The sequence below is a fragment of the Panthera tigris genome, chromosome E3 (assembly GCF_018350195.1).
Source record: "Panthera tigris isolate Pti1 chromosome E3, P.tigris_Pti1_mat1.1, whole genome shotgun sequence".
NCBI classification, from domain to species: Eukaryota; Metazoa; Chordata; class Mammalia; order Carnivora; family Felidae; genus Panthera; species Panthera tigris.
Genome location: NC_056675.1, coordinates 27,412,111 through 27,431,202, shown reverse-complemented (window position 1 = coordinate 27,431,202; position 19,092 = coordinate 27,412,111). Strand labels below are relative to the sequence as shown.

Here is a 19,092-nt window from a genome sequence, read left to right as displayed (position 1 = left end):
CCCTCTCAGAGTATAAATAGCATTGAGGGCTTTGTTGGTGAAGCAACTATTCCAATCAAGTGGCTTTTTTGGATTTGGTTTTTGTTTGGTTGGTTTGGGTTTGGGATTTTTTTATTTTAGCAGTGTCCTGGAAGTTGTATTTATTTTTACTATTTTTTAATGGAGATAGAGTGAACGTATAGCATTCGTTCCAGGTGGACACTGTCATTACCTGGTAGTGGGATTCACCGCAAAAGGATCGCGGCCGTAAGTCGTTCCTGTTGGCCGCATTTATTCATCGCGGTGTGAGGCGCACACTGCAGAGGACTCCGGCTGTGGACATTGGCTTGGAAGCTGCCTGTGCACAGCTCTCGGAGCCTGAGAGGCTTCGGGGTTGAGCCTGCAACTGGGCCCATTAGTTAAACCAAGCTGGATGCTGATCCTTGTGGATGAACACCCTAGTAGAGATGATGACGTGAACACTGACGACGCGGACGCTCTTGTCTATTGAGCATTTACCGCACGACAGGCACAGTGCCGGGTACCGGACGTGAACATTCACGGGATGCAGGTGCTGTGATTATCACATGCCCGTTTTACAGACGGGAAAGCTGGGGCTTGGAGAGCTTGTGTAACTTGTTCAAGGTCTGCCTGACCAGAGGCCATGCTCTTCGGCCCCACACCTTGTTTCTTCCTCCCAGGCAGTATTCCTGCAAGGTTGTTACCAGCATCACGATATTTGCCCAACACATCGACCCTTGCGAAAGCCGCTTCATCTTCCCCACCTCCCTGGAGCCTAAGCATCACATAGTCCTCGTCTGACCCATGACCGTGATGAGAAACGCGGAGTTTGGGCAACAGGTCGAGTGCAGCACAGATAGAAACTGGCAGGACTCTCCGTGATTCCCTTTGCTTGGCCTTCACACCTGCATCGCAAAAATAGGTTTGATATTCTTCCCCGAAAACGTGGCTTGTTAACTTTGGTCTGAAGTCAGCTTCTCCGGCTGTCCCTAATCACTCTGATTCTTCCACTTACTTCCTGTCTTGTGCCACAGGAACCTGATTACATTGTGAAATGCATCGGGGGGTTTTTTTGTTGATTTTTTTTTTTTAGGAGCTGGGCAGTATTTGGGTCTTAGTCTGTAGAGACACACACGGCTCCGGCCACATGTCGTTATCTGTCCTGCAGCTGAAAGCCAGCTGACATGCTTCTTCGAGAAGCAGCCTTCCCTCTTTTTGTAATGGCGACAGTTTGATCGAGCGTAGTGGCAACGATAGGGCTCTGGCATCACACACTTGCTTCATCCCCAGCACAGCCACGTCCCAAGTGGGACTTGTCTGAGCTCCAGCTTCCTCAGTCATATAATGGAAGGACAGTGACTCTCCTCATAGGGGTTTGGGTAGAAGTAAGAAAAAAAAAATCACGGATAGAAATTGCTTAACACGTAGCAGCACTCAATAAACAGTTTGGTATTAGAATTATCGATTAGGCCTTACCTTTGTTATGTTTCATGATAAATGTAATCCATTTTACCAAATGCAGATAATGCAGAAAAGTATAAATAAGAGAGGAAAACTGTCATGTCACCATATGAACCTCTGTTAATATTTGGGATCATGTCTTATAAAACGTTAGGGGTTATAGACTAGAACTTCTCTTTTGCTTGATATAGACAACAGTCTGTATCAGTACGTATTAATAACACCTTTTAGGTGATTCCTGTTTTGGACCATTATAAACACTATTGAGGTCAAGGCCCCAGGACCTTTGCACTTGCTACACTGGCTGCCAGCAATCCTCCTCATCCCTGATAATAACATGGCTCACTCCCTCATCTTAATCAGAGTTTGTTCGCATATCCCCACATCAGCCTTCCCCGGCCACCGTGGTTAAATAAACCCCTTCCCTTAACACGCCTTTGTTCTCTTTTTCATAACCTTTATCACTATCTGCAACTGTATTTTCTATTTGCTTTTTTTTTTTTTTTTATTGGCTTTCCATCCTGCTAGACTAAGCAGCATTCAGGGAAGTACTCTCTTGTGTCCACTAACATGACAAGAACTATGCCTGGCACATTCAAGACACCAGGTGAATGAAGAAATGAACAAAAGAGCCTTCTGTATGTAGAGACTTACACGCTTGCCTTCTCCTAACCTTAATTAAGATAGATTCCTGGGGGCGGAGTTACTGGGTCAAGGGCTATGTTTAAAATTATAATTCTTGCGGCCACATCAGTGCTGGCCAAGCCGTGGCAGCTAACCGCCCCCCGCCCCCCAACCTCCCGCCAGCAGCATGGGAGAGAAGGTTTCTCCACTTCCGGCTCGTGCTGGGAATCTCACCACAGTCCGTTGAAGACGTACTGCATAGAAGACTTTTCAGGACCGCGGCCCCCGCAGTGGTGGCCGGGGTGTGGAGGGGGCCACCGCAGGGCCCGTCTCCGCCCTGTCTGCGGTGTGGCTTCTTGTCCTCCCCAGCTCCCCCACCCGCCAGCCCCCACCGTGTCAGAGCTGATTGCCGGAAAGGTCATTACAGGAGCCAGGGGCGTGCGACAACAATGGGAAGCTGGTGGCTGGCAGCTGGCAAAGGGCATTGTGTGAACCTCAGCCCTTGGGAGCCGCACCCCCACCCGGCCACCATGTGGGCACAAAAGTCACTCGTTCCCTCTCTGGTTATTCAGTGAAATGCATCGAGGTCCTACTACGTGCCGGAATGGGGGGCCGTTATGGGTGTGTTTCCGGAGCCAGCCATCCTGCCGCTTTGGGTGGGGCTCTGGGCCTCGGCTCCTGCCTCCGTCACCGGGCCCCTGAGGGAGGCAGAGCCGCAAGGTGAGGGGGCAGCAGGGGAGCCCTGGGGCCTTCTTGCACTCTGACGTCCTGGGGGTTCGTTTGCCTTTGCTCTGAGGGATGCTCGATAGGTGCGGAAGCTCGGTGGACCCGGCTTCTCCATCGTGGCTCCCTCTTTCCTTGTCTCTTCCTGTCTCTCTGTATCTGATTACATGGTTTGTCTCCGTTTATACCTGTGTAGGTCTCTGGCTTTCTCGGCGCTTCTGTGTGTGTTTCTCCCTCCATATGTGGGAGGAAGGGGGCAGTCTTCCTGCCTGCAGCTCTCCCTCCATTTTTCTCTCAATGGGATTGTGGCCTCTCTGTGTCCCTGCTCCCTCTCTGCATCTGTCTCTCTGTCTATTTCTGTCTGTTTGTCTCTCTGCCCCTCAGCCCTGTCTTCATCCTCCCCTGTGTGTGTGTGTGTCTCCTTTCTTCAGGTATTTCAGTTCTTTCCTGCCCACCCCTATCCCCAAAATAGCCGGACTCCAGAGGAACCTGGGGTTTTTTGTTCCCTCTTCTCTTGGTTGCTCCCCACACCAGCTCTCTGACCCGGGGATGGCTTTCAGTCCAGAGGCTCTGTCGCTGGAGTGATAGTGCCTGATTTCCCTGGGGCTCGGTTCCTTTTCTTCAGAAGGGAAGCATTCACATCTGTGTCTGTCTGTCCGTGAATCTGTTCTTCTTTCTAAAACCCTAAAGAAAGTTACGAAAGGTTTTCTTGAACATCAGTGCACAAATCTCTTTAAAGACCAGCACATGGGGGGCTCCTGGGTGGCTCAGTCAGTTAAGCATCCACCTTTGGCTCGGGTCATGATCTTTCAGTTTGTGGGTTTAAGCCCCACATCAGGCTCTGTGCTGACAGCTCACAGCCTGGAGCCTGCTTTGGATTCTGTCTCCCTCTCTCTCTGACCCCCCTCCCTCCCTCCCTCCCTCTTTCTCTCTCTCAAAAATAAACACTAAAAACATTTTTTTTTTAAAAAAAGAAAAATCTGCACAGGGTCTGACGCCAACCCTCTCTGTCTCTCTACCCTCTGATGCCCTGGAGGCAGGTAGAGGTAGCAGACTAGATTTGGGCTTGTGTGTGACCCTGGGGAGACATGCTGATTTCTCTGAGCCTCACAGGCTGACTCTGCATTCCCCCAGAGCCAAGTAACTCTCCCGCAAACCCGGTCCGGCACAGGCTGATGGGTAGCAGGCCCTCAAGTGACATCAGCTCCTCTGGACCGGAGCAGTGGCTCGTGTCCAGAATGCATTCCTTCCTTCCATTCATTCATTCACCCCTTCAGCAGCATGGCAAGAGATATCCACGGCCAGAGACCACCGGCTGATCCTAGAGGCCCAGGAAGCTGCAGGTGTGGGGAGCTCCAGATCAGTGTTACCCAGACACCTTGGTGTAGGGATGAGCACTGTTACCTGAGGACCAGCAGGAGCCCCTGCAGAGTGAACTTCCTAGAAAATACGGTGTCGTGGGCCACCTTTAGGCCTTTGAAAAACCACCCGATGAAGTCCAGGTGGTAAAAAGGGGCACAGGTAGCCATTGTCTCTAAACGTTCCTCCCTTTGTTAAATAGTCTCCAAGGAAGGGAAGGCGAGGTCGCAGCCAGCATGGTGAAGATCAGTATGTTGCCTTTAGGCTGCAGTCATGGGAAGGAGAATATAAGCTTTTCTTACACATTATCATCTTTTTACTTTGGATTCTCACATTCCTTAGTCCATTCATAATCCATTTGTGAAAACAGGCTCACATCCTACGTGTCTCAGCACTTCAGGCGTTGTCCAGGGCTGGCATGTGGGGGGTTTTAAGGATGCTGGGTGGGTGGGTGGGTGGATGGATGGATAGTTGTGTGAGTGTTTAAAGGGACACGATTCCTCCAGGCATGCCCCTCTCATATAATCACCGGGAAAGCCCAGAGTATTTGTGATTGGTTTGGAGGGAAGATTAGAGGGTGGTTAGGATAACCCTTTCTGGTTGCTGCTCAGTCTGTCTGCAACAAGAGCCAAGATGGTAATTATCCCCAGGATCGCAGCTACTGGCTAAACAGCCAAGGAGCCAAAGACGCTGGGATCCACCACGAGTACTTAAAAAGATGGGCTCAGAAGCTTTGAGCTGAACTTCCTAAGGTGCCCCCTAGCTCTGCAGGCAGACCGCTCACCCCTTCCCCACTCTGAGGGCAAGCTGAAGACACTCCTATCCTAAAACAAGTGACCGTTGTCTTCTGTTTGCCCCAGCTGGCTGAGCTCCTCAAAGATAAGGATTTTTTCCCCTGAATTTTATTTTACTGGTACCTAGAACAGTACTTGGCAAAGAGGTACAGGCTAAATTAATATGGCATGAATCACCAAGTTGATAGTTGGAAGAGTGCGGGCATGGGTGATTTGCTTTGAGGATGCTGGGTAAGTGGATGGAAGGATGGTTTTAAAGGTGATGAGTGGATGGATGGGTGCATGGATGAATGGATGCTTGGTTTTCTGGATGATAAGCTGTTGAGTGCTGTGCTGGATGGGTTGTCGAATGGTTTGCTGGATGGGTGGTTGGATTTCGATGGATGGATGGATGAAAAGGTAGGATCTTATTGGCCATCGAGAGTCAGCCTCCCACGTAACATAGGAATCCTTCCTGCAGTGCCTATGATAGACCTTGAATGCATGTCTACCTAGCTAAAATGACTAATTTACAGGCTATTTCATTAAAAAGCAGAATTGAGTAGGGGTTGTTTTGTTTTTTATTTTCTCTTTTAGAGAGAGTGTACATGAACAGGGAAAAGGGGCAGAGGGAGAGAGAGAATCTTAAGCAGCCTCCATGGTCAGCACAGAGCCTGACACGGGGCTTGATCCCACGACCCTGGGATCGTGACCTGAGCCAAAATGAAAAGCTTGATGCTTACCCGACTGAGCCACCCAGGAGCCCCTCTGGTGTTTCCTGTCCTCTCCTCAACTCAAGCAGAATTGTTATAAACTTTTCCAAAGTCTAGGTGTGGTACCGTAGTATATATTAGTGTTTAAGGACATAGGCTCTGGAAATGGATCCAGGTTTGAATCTCAGCTGAATAATTAAAGCATTGTAACCTTGAATAAACAAATCCCTTGGCCTCTCTAAGCTACGGTTTCCTCACTTGCAAAATGGGAATAATAGCACTATCATGCAGGGTTGTTAAGAGGATTGAGTGAAATAATGAAAGGCAAGGGCTGGTCGGCGCTCAGTGAAACGTATTGTTATTATTACGGACCAAACCAAAATGTACCCTCCTATCGCTTTTTTTTTTTTTTCCAGCGAGAACCAGATGTGTGCCAGATCCTGTTATAGCATTGAGTGTTCATTGATAAACAACACTGAAATAGCCTCTCATCTCTTGGAGTTTATGTCCTAGTGGAGTGTTCAAACAATTAATAAGTAAACAGATAAACAGTTTAAGATGGTATTAAATGCTATGCAGAAATTGAGATACGGTGAGGTGAAAGAGAGTGATGTGGCTGGTGGCGGCAGGTGTTCTTCTGTTGAGCTATGAACTAATGACAAGCTACAGCCATGCAAAGATCTAGGGAGAGGGTGTTCCAGGTAACAGGAATAGCCAGTGAGAAGGTCCTGAGGCAGAAATGAAATGGCTCAAGGAAAAGAAAGTAGGCCAGGTAGCAAGGTAGACGGTAAGGCACGCAGGGCACAGAGGGCCTCAGGAGGTAGGTCACGTAGGCCGTAAAGGCTGGGCCACGTGATCTGGACATCATCCATGTTAATTTCATCCTGTCTTCTGGAACAGCATAGAAGGAGCCGTGTTCATTTGGCAGTCGCTCAGCTTTCCAGTGACAGCGGCAGGCTCCCAGTCTCCAGAGCTCCAGACTAACCGCTCCTGGTTCTCTGTTTTCCAAGCTGACATCCTGGGACACCTGCAACGTTCTGGGTCTCATAAACCTAGAAGCCAGAAGAAATCAAGTTTGAGCCAAAGGCAGTCAGGCAGAAGATCTCTAGTCAAAATTGTAATGAACTAACCCAGCAGGCTGTGTTCCTCCTTGAAGCCCTGCCCTTGGAGTGTTTGCAAGGGAAAGGAGGAGAAAAGGAATCTTTAAGGCTATTCTAGGGTAAAAGACATATGGAACCACGTAGATGCAGGTGGTTCTGGTCTAGCATCTGGGCTTTCTAAGAAAACCAAGAGATGATGGTGGCTGACCTCCAGCAGGACTGATAGAGCTAACTCAGGCGGGGTCATTAGGATCCCATGACTCAGCAGTGCCTCCTCTGTGTTGGCTTTTCTCTCAGAAAAAAATCTTTGTCCAGGTGGGGATAAATGGGCTCTTAGAGTCTTGCAGTTTTATGTATTGCAGAAGGGGAGCCTCTCTAATCTACTTGTTGCAACAAAAGTCTGAAATTCTACTGTCTTCTTGGCTAATTAGCTTCTTTGGGTCACACATCCGTCTCTGAACCATACACACTGTTCATTGCCAGAGAGATACAGTGTTCTGATTGGCCAGGCCTTAAGCTCTGTGACCTTCCCTGTCACCGATAATGGAGACCCTCCCCATCCATGTAGACTGAGGATGGAGGAGGGGGACGATGCCCCCAACGTCCTGTATGAGAAAGTTTTCATTTTGGGAGATGACTTAGTTCTAGAGACCTTCTGTGTGACATTGTGCTTAAAATCAACAATACTCTGCTGTGATCTTAAAAGTGTAAGAGGGCAGATACCATATTTTCTCTTCTTACCACAATTTTTACAAAAAAGGGTGCTGTTAGGAGGAGAAGGAAGAGTGGGTGCTTGACAGGCAAAGCCAGCTCATGTATCTTGTGTTTTCCAGCTCAGAAATACCTCCTCCTTCCCCTGCAGTTCAGAGACACAACTCTTACACCTCTCATTTCCTCTCTCCTTGTTCTATAGTTTAATACATGTGCTTAGGTCTCCATCAGCTTTTTTAAAGCTTCTTGGGGTTTGGAACCCTGCCTTTATGGACCTCATGGTCCCCCACATTTGTACCAGGACGTTGTAAGTGTCCACGACAAGCTTAGTTAAGCTGGATTAGGTGTCAGGGCCTGATGTGATGACCGTGCCTTTCAAATAGTCCCCAACTGAAGCATTAGAGAAACTCCCTGTCTCTCACCAAAGAACCTCTGGGCCTCACCCACCTCTGTGGTCTCTTGGGTTGTCCCCAGGCAAAGCCAACAAGAACGTTCAGTGGGACGAGGATTCGGTGGAGTACATGCTGGCCAACCCAGTCAGAATCGCCTTCGTCCTGGTGGTCCACGGCCGGGCCTCTCGGCAGCTGCAGCGCATGTTCAAGGCCATATACCACAAAGACCATTTCTACTACATCCACGTGGACAAGGTGAGGAACTCCTCCCCCGCTTGCCACCCCTTGCTGCCTTTCTTGGCCCGTCTGTCTGCCCCTCTCCAAGCTGCCCTGCCTCTCAGGCAAGTCTGATAGTCTAATCAGCTGCCTCTCCTTGTAGCATTTGGTCTGGGGGAGAGAGAAAAAGAGAGAGAGGCACAGTGTGTGTGTGTGTGTGTGTGTGTGTGTGTGTGTGTGTGTGTGTGTGTGTTTCAAAGTCCCCAGTTGTGACTTTAGACTTTATCTGTAAACGTTGTTTTTCTTACCTCTTTTTCCTCACTGCCCCACTGCCCAATACAGTGCCTGCCGCTTTGTGAGCGGGGCTATCCCAGGGGTGGGCACACATGTCCCAGAAAGGGCCAGATGGTAAATATGAGCTCTACACTCTCTGCTGCAGCAACTCCGCTCTGCAATGTGGCGTGAAAGCAGCCATAAGAAATGTATAAATGAGCATGTGCGGCTGTGTCCCAATAAAACTTTATTTATAAAAACCCCGCAGCCGACTTACGCCTGAGGTAGAGGTTTCTGTCGGTCTGCTGACCTGACACGATTATGTCAGTAGTCGACGAGGAAAAACGGGACGCTTGATCACAGCAGGACTTTGGGAAGGTCATGGAGAAGTTCCATCCCTCAACATACACACCAGGTTTAGACACGGTCGTACTTCTTAGCTTATTATCCTCAGACCACATGCCTCAGTCTTGTATTAAAATGCAGCATCCCAGGCACCAGCCCACATAGAGTGAACCATCAGCTCAGAAGTGGGGCCAGGGAATCTGCATTTCAAGTACCTAAAACAAGTTTTTAAAAATAATAAAGTTTCACACAGCCACATAGAAAGACCCTGCAGGCCTGAACCAGTTACTTGGCAAAGTCCAGTATGTTCAGAAGCCCTGTCAACTAGAAGGGAAGGGACAGAAGCCGAGGGGCATGTCTGCGTGTTTTCTGGGCTGCTGAATTGTCCCCTTTTCTCTCCTGGGAAAAGCGCTCTAATTACCTACATCGGCAAGTGCTCCAGTTTGCCAGACAGTATGACAACGTTCGCGTCACCCCCTGGCGGATGGCCACCATCTGGGGAGGAGCCAGCCTCCTGTCCACATACCTGCAGGGCATGCGTGACCTCCTGGAGATGACCGACTGGCCCTGGGACTTCTTCATCAACCTCAGCGCAGCCGACTACCCCATCAGGTAAGGCGGCCTGTGGCCCCAGGCCGGCCTGCGCTAAGGTCTTGGCTTCCTCTTGCTTTCCTTGGTCCGAGCTGTGAAACCAGAGGCAGAGGCACATGGCCGCCGGGCTGGAGAAGCATTCTGCCTCCATGAGATGCTGTGGAGACCTTACACTTGGGGTCTTCCGGCCTGGGATCCGCACCAGACCTGAGCATCACGGGTGCGTTCGTTCACTCATTCAGCTAGTGTTTATTTACTGAGGGCACGGTGTCCCCAGCTCTGTTCAAGGGTACACAGAAGAGACCACAAAACCCCTACCTGCGGGGAGCTTCCATTCAAGTGGGGGAGACCACAACAAAATAGTACGGTGGCATGTGAGAAGAACAGAGCAGAACGTAGCAGCAGGAGAGAGTTGTGATTTTAATAAGAGTGGCTGGGGAAGTCCTTATGGAGAAGAACAGGAGGAGGGGTGAGTTGCTCTGACTGGGAAAGTGGTCTAGGCGGAGGGAACTGCGGCTGCTGGGAATGCGCCTGGTGTACTGGGGGGGGGGGGGCACAGTGGGGCTCAGTGTGGCTGGAATGGAGTATGCAAGGGATAGAGAGCTAAGAGATCATAAAGATTCCTGCAGTGACATGATGTTCGTTCTAGAATCTGGGAGTCTCTGGCATGTTTGATTAGAGGCAGGGCAAGGTGTTGGAAAGGGAAGCAGAGTGGAGGAAGGGAGGTCAGTTGTGTTAGGCCCGGCAGAGTCACAGACGTGTGTTTTTGGGCTATTGGACACCCACAGGTCTCTGTGCTTGGTCCCTAACAACCGTTAACAAAACAACGGTTTGCGCACATTTAAAAATTGGGAGGTTTCACGTGAAAGTATCAAACGGCAAGCTATTCTCCAACGTCTGCCCGCTGTGGGCCTGCAGGCTGCCAGCCACGATTGTGTGGAGCTGGTGGGGCGGCCAGCAGCCCTGAGGCACTGAGAAACTGAGATGCCACCAGGAACATCTGTCCTTTGGCCCAAACATTGATCTGCTCTTGAAAATAGGCTGTAAAAAAGGAAACCCCTCTAGACGGGGGGACGGGGAGAGAAGGCAAAGAAAATGAAATGTATTTCCTGCTGGAAGGCAGCTCTTTGCTTGGCTGTGTTGTGTCTTCCAGCCTGATTTATTGGTGGGGCTAAAAAGGAGAAGAGGACAGAGAGCGAAGGGCGGGGGGCCTAACTTCCTCTGGTGGCACGAGGGTATTGGGTGAGGACAGTACTTTCACACAAGAGCCACATGAAGGCATCTTTTAAAAAAAGAAAAAGAAGGAAACGTTTTTGGGCACGTGGGTGGTTCAGTCGGTTAAGCATCCGACTTCGGCTCGGTCATAATCTCGCGGCTGATGAGTTTGAGCCCTGTGTCAGACTCTGTTCTGGCAGCTTGGAGCCTGGAACCTGCTTTGGATTCTGTATCTCCCTTTCTCTGTCCCTCCCCTCCTCATGTTCTGTCTCTGTCTCTCTCTCTTTCTCAAAAATAAACATTAGAAAAATTTTTTTTAAAAAGTTATCAGGGCAGTTTTCAAACACACATACGTGTGCTGAGAATAGTATAGGGAACCCTCACGTACACATCACCTGGTTTCAGCTGGAATCAGGTCGTGGCCAGTGCTGACGTGACTGTGCTATCACCCTCTTCCCGCGGCCCCACTGAAGCACTCCCAAGACACCATGTAGTTGTGTGTGTGTTTCCGTATACCTCCCAGAAAGATAAGTTCTTTTAACCTAACATCCACAGGGTGATCGCACCTAAACCATCATTCTTAATGTCATCAAATATGGAAAGTACACATCCCCAGGAGTTTGGGTTTTGAATCAGGAACCAAATAAGATACAGGCGTGGAGGGATGTTCTCTGTCTAAAGCTAGAATTGTCTCCATCTCCTTCACGATGTGATTCCTGGTGCCTTCCTTCCATCCTTGGTTGGTGGCATCTCATTGTTGGCTGGGAAGCCCTGGGCCCTGGCGGGAACCTGGGGAAGGCACACTCTTTGGCCAGTTTAGGCAGGGTCCACCTGGCACCCTTGCACCTGAGAAAAATGATCCTTAGAAACATACCTATTTTCTTTTGTTCATAGGATAGCAAGGCAAACAGATTATGAAACATGGCGGGCAGATTCTTACTTATTTACTCATTTGTTCAGATGCCCATTCCACAGACGTTCGTTAAGCAACTCCTATGCTAAGCACTAATTGGGCATTTAGTGAGCAAAAGCGCCCCAGGCCCTACCTGGTGGAGCAGGTCCCCTGTCTGTGAAGGTGGAATTAGAGGCGCCATGCAAGGTGTGAAAGAGCTAGAAAGCAAGGGGATGACTAGGGGGTGGACATGGTCAGAGGTCAGAACATCTCAACTTGCAGTTTTAACTTGAAAACTGAAGGATTAAAAGATTGTCAGGCAAATGAGACAGAGATCATTCTAGAGTAGGCCCCAGATCATTCTAGACTGGGCACTGATGACATATTGAGTTGGATGACTCTTTCTTTTGGGGACTGTTCTGTGCACAGCATGACATTTAGCAGCAGCCCCTGGCCTCAGTCCACTAGATCCAATAGTGCCTTGCCTCCCCACCCCCCCCACCGACTCATTTGGGACAACCACCAATATCCCCAGACTTTGCCCAATGTCCCCAAGGGGCAAAAATGCTTCTAGTTGAAAATGCTTCTTGAGAGACCAGTCTGGTCAAGACATGGGTCTGAGATGAACTTGATGCATTTGAGAAATTTATAAATGGATGGAATATAATAAACAAAAGAATGAGGAGATGTGAGTATAGAGAAGCACCGGGCAGGGGTGAGTTAGGACCTTCTCCCTCTGTCTTCCAAGAAAGGACTGAGTTCATATGTTGAGCATAACGTCTAATGAAGTAGACACTTCCTTCAGCTCCCAAAGCAAACCCCTTTTACACAAGGGCAAACTGAGACCCAACATCATGTAAGAAACACATGGTAGATTGGAAACGAGAACCAGTTCTGTCCCATTCCAAGGTTGGTGTTCTTTCTGCTTCCTTGGGGAAGTCAGCCGGGCCCAGAGTGGCGAGATGGCCCCAGGCTACCTGGACCACAAAGCAGGAAACAATCCCATCCCTCAAGCTGGGCAAGGTAGTGGTTGCAGGGAAATGCCTTCAGAGAAGGTCCTTGGAGGTGGAAAGGTCACCTCTTGTCCCAAGTCTGATCATTCCTCCTCTGGACCTCCAATGCAGGCTGAGGTCATCTCAGCCTAGATGAAGTTGTGGCACTCGGCCAGAGACCTCTTTAGGTCCAGTGGGCATTCTTGTGCCCAGGGCCCTTCCCGGGAGACTTCCGCCAGATCTCGAGGCTGCCCCCTAGGGGCCCAGTGTTGCTTTGCCACAACCGTAGACACAACCAGGTCACCTGGGCCAGGGTGTCAGGATCTCTAGCACTTACACATCCCCGAGGGTGGGTGCTCTGAGTCCCATCACTTGGCTTAGGGTTTGAGTCCGTGTTCCGCCAACTTCACTAGCTGTGTGACCATCTGGAAGTAAATTCGGTCTTTGTGAAATCAGGGTAGGGTAAGAGAGCCTAACAAAGTGTCAGGCACTTACAAAGGGCTCAGTAAATGTCAGCTGTTAATTCTTGACCTGAATCCAAGGCTGAACCTCCTATATTTCTGAGGGGCCCAGAAATACTTTCCTAGACCATGTGCCAAACCTATTCTGGGTTCCAGAGAAGGGAGTCTTGGTATTTTTAGCTTCTTTAGCTTTAATGCTCCAGGTCTCTCTGTACCTCTGTCAGTCTGTCTTTCTCCCCCTCTACCCTCACTGTTGTCATTTCCAGCACCCTTCGCCCCCCACCCCCACCCCCTTCTTCTGCCCACTTCACTTTGCCAGCCTCATGGCCTGAGGTACTTTCTGCATCAAGCACTGCTGGTTCCTCCTGCTATTGTTTCTGGGAAGTCGCCCCACGCAAAAACATATGAATTTTGCAGATGAATGGTTTTATCCTGGGCAACTCTGATAGGCTTTCACTTCCCATCTGCCGCTCCATCTGTAGCTTCCAAAACCACTACTTCTCCCGTCCCAGGAAGGGTGAGCACACTTAGCAGCCTTCTCAAAGGGGCACGAGTGCCCAAGTCAGAAGCTTCTAGGAGGTTCTCAAAACTTCGGGGATTTCCGAGGGCAGAGTCCACCCCACATGGCTAGTCTGAGCCATTCTGTGATTTGACCTCACCTCTCTGTGTCCCCTGCCCAACTCTAACTGAAGGGCCAGACTCTTGGCCTCTCAAGTCATAAAGACTCACTGATCTTTACGGGCTCCTAGCCTTGTTTGGGCCCTGCACACAGACAGCCTGGTTGGAGATTCTGAGCCACTGCCCTGGCCTTGGGGACCGTGCACGTTGCCTCTGCTTTTTGCTTCTCAGTTTGTCCACCTAAGAAAGGGACACAATGTTAGCACCTATTTTATAGGAATGTTAGGAGGGGTCAAGGAAATAGTACATCAAGGGCTTAGCACAGTGCCTGACACATGGAAAATTCTGGATAAACACAGGCTATTCTTATTCCAGCAGTGGAATCATGAGGGCTTCACAGGCAGGACTTCATCATCAACCGAGTTGCTTCCTTTGTTCCCTTTACTGAAGAAAAGACTGGTAAAATATTACTTGAACTCCCATCTCTTTTAAAAGGGGGAAAAGCAAAGTTAGACAATGAAGTCCAAATGTCTCAAGAAAACAGGACAGAACCAACTTGTTTGTGACCGTGAACTGTAGCCCTGTATTTGGAATATGCAAGCTAAGTGTGTTTAAAGAATCCAGACCCTCCTGCTGTGCTGTGATGTGATGTGACGTCCTGGCCCGTGTAGGCTCTGGTTGCTGTTGGTTTTGGCTGCAGGGCATGGATGAAAATAGATATTTCAAACGCCGAGGTCCTGCTAGGCGTTGAGTCTTCAAAGGACACGGTGGTTTTGTTGAGTATATTGAGCTTACTAAGGCAGGAAGCTCCACTAGTTAGTATCCTCTAGTTAGATGGACCTTAGAGACAAAACCAAAAATATTTCTCACTGTTGCTGGTTTGAGCTAGTCGTGAGAGACCCCACACTCTCTATCCTACACTAGGTCCTGTGTCCCAGACAAAGCAGATGCAAACAGAAGGAGGGTTGAGTGTGTCCATGGCCCCTCTGAGAGTTTCTTTCTTTTCTTTTTTTTTTTTTAAGTTTATTTATTTTGAGAGAGAGAGAGTAGGAGGGGTAGAGAAAGAGAGGGAGAGAGAGAAAATGCCAAGCAGGCTCCGCACTGTCCACGGCACGGAACACGATGCAGGGCTCGAACTCACAAACCGTGAGATCATCACTTGAGGCGAAACCAAGGGTCAGAAGCTTAACCAACTGAGCCACCCAGGCGCCCCCAGGGCTCACTTTCTGTCTGGCGTGCAGATGTGCATGTGTGCATGCATGTGTGTGACAGGGGAAACAGTACTGAAATTTTTCAAGCTAAATCTGGGATCTACTAATTCTGCCTCTTGCGGATCCGCTGCAGTAAGGTCTAACCCAGTGGGGCCCACCATGTGGCCATGGAAGTTACACCTGACCATAGACCCAAACTGCTGTCATAAGACAGCAGAGCCCCAGGCCAGGAGCGTTAAGAGCAGATCTGTGGTGCCTCAGCAGGAAGCTCCAGCTCATGACAACAGGAACTGGGTGTGTCAGGGACTTCCCTGCTGTTCTAGACCAATGTTTACATAGGACCGATGGAGCCGAACTCACATCCAGATCCAACAAATACCTACTGTGCACCTACTGTGTGTTAGGCCCTCTGCTGAGGCTTTTAACATACACTTTGTCTCAATCCTCATTCCTCAAAATGTAACTTCTCCTGTGTAAGAAAATTTAAGGAGGTTAGTAATAAAACAGAACTTCGAGTAAATTCTGCAGGAAGTCAGACCCTGGGTGATCTTCACAGCACAGGTCCTGCTCAGCCTATGCTTTGAAGTTACGTTAACCAGTACGGATGCCCAGGCATCTGTGTGCAATTGCTTCCCTGCTTTTCATTCCGTTGGTTGCTCAGTGATCTTTCAGTGCTCAAAGAACTCCTGTTGTTAATAGCAAATCGCAACCACAGCAAATGCATATCCCTGGCATAATTCTGAGTGTTTGACATAGTCCCGACAGCAGCTCTATGACGTACACACTTTCAGTATCCCCATTTTTCAGATGAAAAAACCGAGGCACAAAGATAATTAAGAAATTTGACTAGAAGGATGCAGCCGGTAAGGTGGCAGAGCTTCCCTTTTTTTTTTTTTTCTTTTAATGGGGGCAGAATTCACTTAACGTGTGATTAACCATTTTGAGGAGTTTGATGCCATGGCACGGAGTGCATTCACCACCGCTGTCCGCTTCTAGAACTTTCTTATCATCCCAAGAGGAAACCCTGTGTCTATTAAGTAGTCCCTCCCCATTCACCTTCCCCAACCATTTCCCGTCAACCACTAATCTGCTTCTATGAATTTGCCTTTTCTGGATATTTCATACGAATGGAATCATACGATGTGTGACGTTTTGCGATTGGCTTCTTTCATTTGGCATGTTTTCTCGCTCATCCACATCGTAGCATGTATCAGTACTTCGTTCCTTTTTATGACTGATTTTGCTCTTCGACTGTGTGGATATATCACAGTCTATCTGTTCCTCAGTTGATGGACCCAGAATTCTTAGGGCTGCCCACAAGCCCAGTCTCTTGGCTTGGATTGTGCTGTGTGCCATGAATGGAGGGCCTCGTCTGGCTTAAGAAGTTATGGCTCCATTGCCCGAGACTATACACGGCCGTGGTACTGAGGGACTCAGGGCTGAGTCATGGGGATGCCAGGGCCGGGTGGCAATGATGATCTGCATATCCCTGTCCACGCAGGCCCAGTGACCTTTCCCACTCAGCCTGGCCCTCCTTGACTGAGTTTTCAGTCTCTGGTTGGTTGAAACAGATTTGGGTTTGAAGGTAGAAGGATGAAGGCCTAGAATCTGAGCATTAAGCATGCCTCTTTCCTTCCTGAATCATCCAGACCCCTTCTGAAGGCAGCTGAAAACAGATTTCTACTCCCACAATGAGTTCAGGAGATGGGGCTCCTTCTGACCTCCTCAGTCACTCAGTAAATATGTACTGAGCTCCTACTGTGTGCCCGACACTGGGCTGGGCAGCAGGTATTCAGCAGTGAGGAGAAGCATGTTAGACTCTGCCTTCATCAGAGGTCAGTCAAGGGTGTGGACTCGAGCCAGACCACCTCGGTTCAAATCCTAGCCCTTCTGTTCACTAGCCGTGTGAATTTGGACTTGAGAAAATCACTTAATGTCTCAGTGCCTTAATCGCCTCATATGTAAAGTGGGGATAATAACAGCACCACCCCATATGGTTGCTAAGAGGGTTAAGTGAGTTCCTGTGTGTGAAGTGCTTAGCACACAGTAGTGCTGTCCATGTGACAGCCCTTGTTATTAATAGAGGGAAGATGGGCATCAATCAGAATGATGACACAGATGCACATACCATTACAAGGTAAGGCAGGTGTTCTGAAGGGAAGGAAGGGGTGTAAAAGCACCCAGCTAGTGTACCTCCCCTGAGCTGGGGGCCTGGGACACCCTTTGAAGAGGCAGCGTGTGAGCTGAGATGGGCATGATGGGTGGTAGTTCCCTAGTAGAGCACGAGGGGTGCCAGGAGAGTGTTCTGAGAAAGGGGTGGCATGAGCAAAGGCCCTGCGGTAGGAGGGACCTTGGTCTGTTTGAAGAGTTGAAAGAAGGCTAATGTGGCTGAAACACAAAGAGCAAAGGAATGCCTTTCTACCAGTGAGGTAGCTCAAGGCCAGTCCCTGCAGGGATTTTGGATCACCTGGTGGGTGGTTTAATTCTTAGCCCTGAGCTGTGTGGTCTTAACGAGGAAAAGTCACCTTCACAGTATGAAGAGATCACTTAGGCTGCTGTGGCAGACAGTTGCGGGGGGCGGGGGGTGGGGGGATGGTGGAGCACAGGTGGGAGTGGAGAGCCCAGCAGGGAAGGAGGTGGTTGCTTCTGCTGACCCCAGAAGCAGGCCTAGAGACCCCCCGGATGCTCGCCAGTCCTCTCTGGAGGCCGGCGTCCTGGGAGTCGTCACACGCTGCCTGAATGCAAACAGCCATTTAGTCTTCTCATCACACAGAGCCCGGCAGCCGCCTTCTTTTGGGGACCAGGATCCCACCCTGCACGGAACCGCCCCACTGGGGAGACTCACAGAGCAGGGGCTGGTGCAGAGAAGCCGGCATGCCCAGCGGTCAGAAGAGCACTGAGTGTGAGGCAGCCGGGACAGCCTGGTGATTAGTGGGAGGACCATGGAAGAATGTGACTCAAGACCCCTCTTGGTTCATTTGTTTTTAACTATGGCAAAGTACAGTAGCATAAAATTTACCATATTAGCCATTTTCACATGTCCAGTTTGGTAGTGTTGAGTACATTCCTTCACACTGCTAGGCAGCCAGTCCACAGAGCCCTTTTCATCTTGCACAACTGAAGCTCTGTGTTCCTGATACGACAGGTCCACATTGTCCCCTCCCTGGCTCCTGGCAGCCAGCACTCTGTCTTCTGTTTCTGCAAATTTGACTCCTCTAGGTCCATCCTGTAAATGGGATCATACGGTGTTTGTCTTTCTGTGACTGGCTTGTTTCACGTAGCATAATGTCCTCAAGGTTCATCCGTGTTGTAGCAGGTGTCCGAATTTCCTTGCCTTTTAAGGCTAAGAAATAATCCACCACATGTATATTTGTACCACACTCTGCTTACCCATTCATCCCCCACTGATGGACACCTGTGTTGTTTCCATCTCTTTTCTGTCGTCAACAATGCTACTGTGAACATGGCTGTAAAAATATTTCTTCACCTCCCGGCTTTCAGGGGGTTCTGGGGGATATACCCAGAAGTAGAATTACTAGATTGTATGGTAATTCTATTTTTTTTTTTTTTTACAGCCATTGCACACCATTTTCCACAGCCATGCACAAGGCTCCAGTCTCTTTACATCCTCGCCAAAATGTCTTATTTCTGGGTTCTTTGATAGTACCCATACTAATAGATGTGAGGTGTTTCTTACTCTTTTTAAGGAGCATAGATTCCTGGAGCAAAGAGCCCTATCACCCTTAGAAGTTTTGAATAGCTGACATAGCTCTCCCTAGAACTGCAGGGAACTGTCTCCCCCACAGGCCACGGCTTTCAAATGATTCTTCTAGAACTTCTTCCCAGCCTCCACCAGTTCACTTCATTTCACACTCCGCTCACCAGTGTCTGGAAACCTGTGCACCCACCACCTCGTCACTCATCCAGGTCTGCAGAATTCCGCCCCAGCCGTCTCTCTCATGTACATTCCCACCCTCAATCCCCTCCGTCTTGGCCCGTCAGACCCTCCTCGCCACATACCTGGGCCATCAGAGTCCGCCAGGAGGACGGAGGTGCTCCAGAGCCTGAAAATGGGCTGGAGCTTCGAGACCTCGAGAGCTTACAATCTCTGGGAGAAACGGAGATTGTAGAAGTTAAATAATGACAGGGTGCCGTGACGGAGAATAAAAGGGGGTCCTACTTTAGTGGTCGAGGTAGATAAAATGCCTGTCAAGAGTATGTTTAAGCCACGTCCTGAAATGGGGTCCACTATGGAAAAAAACAGGAGTGGAGGTGTCAGGCAAAGGGGAACAACATAGGCAAAGTCCCTGGGGCAGAGAACAGCCAGCAGAGCTCAGGAACGAGAGGGAAGAGTAGTAGGGTGGAGCAGAGCAACGGAAGTGGGGAGGGAAAGAAGCAGAGTCTGGAGAAACACACAAGGAG

General features: G+C 49.4%; 1 protein-coding gene across 1 annotated transcript in view; it reads left to right on the top strand.

Annotated features, from left to right (window-relative positions):
* The window catches only part of XYLT1 (xylosyltransferase 1), a 311,804-nt gene that overhangs the window by 220,293 nt on the left and 72,419 nt on the right, over positions 1–19,092 (top strand). Inside the window, exons 4-5 of the mRNA XM_042972051.1 lie at positions 7,939–8,111; positions 9,100–9,302. Coding sequence (XP_042827985.1) covers positions 7,939–8,111; positions 9,100–9,302 — 376 coding nt within the window. The remainder of the gene's footprint in view (positions 1–7,938; positions 8,112–9,099; positions 9,303–19,092) is intronic.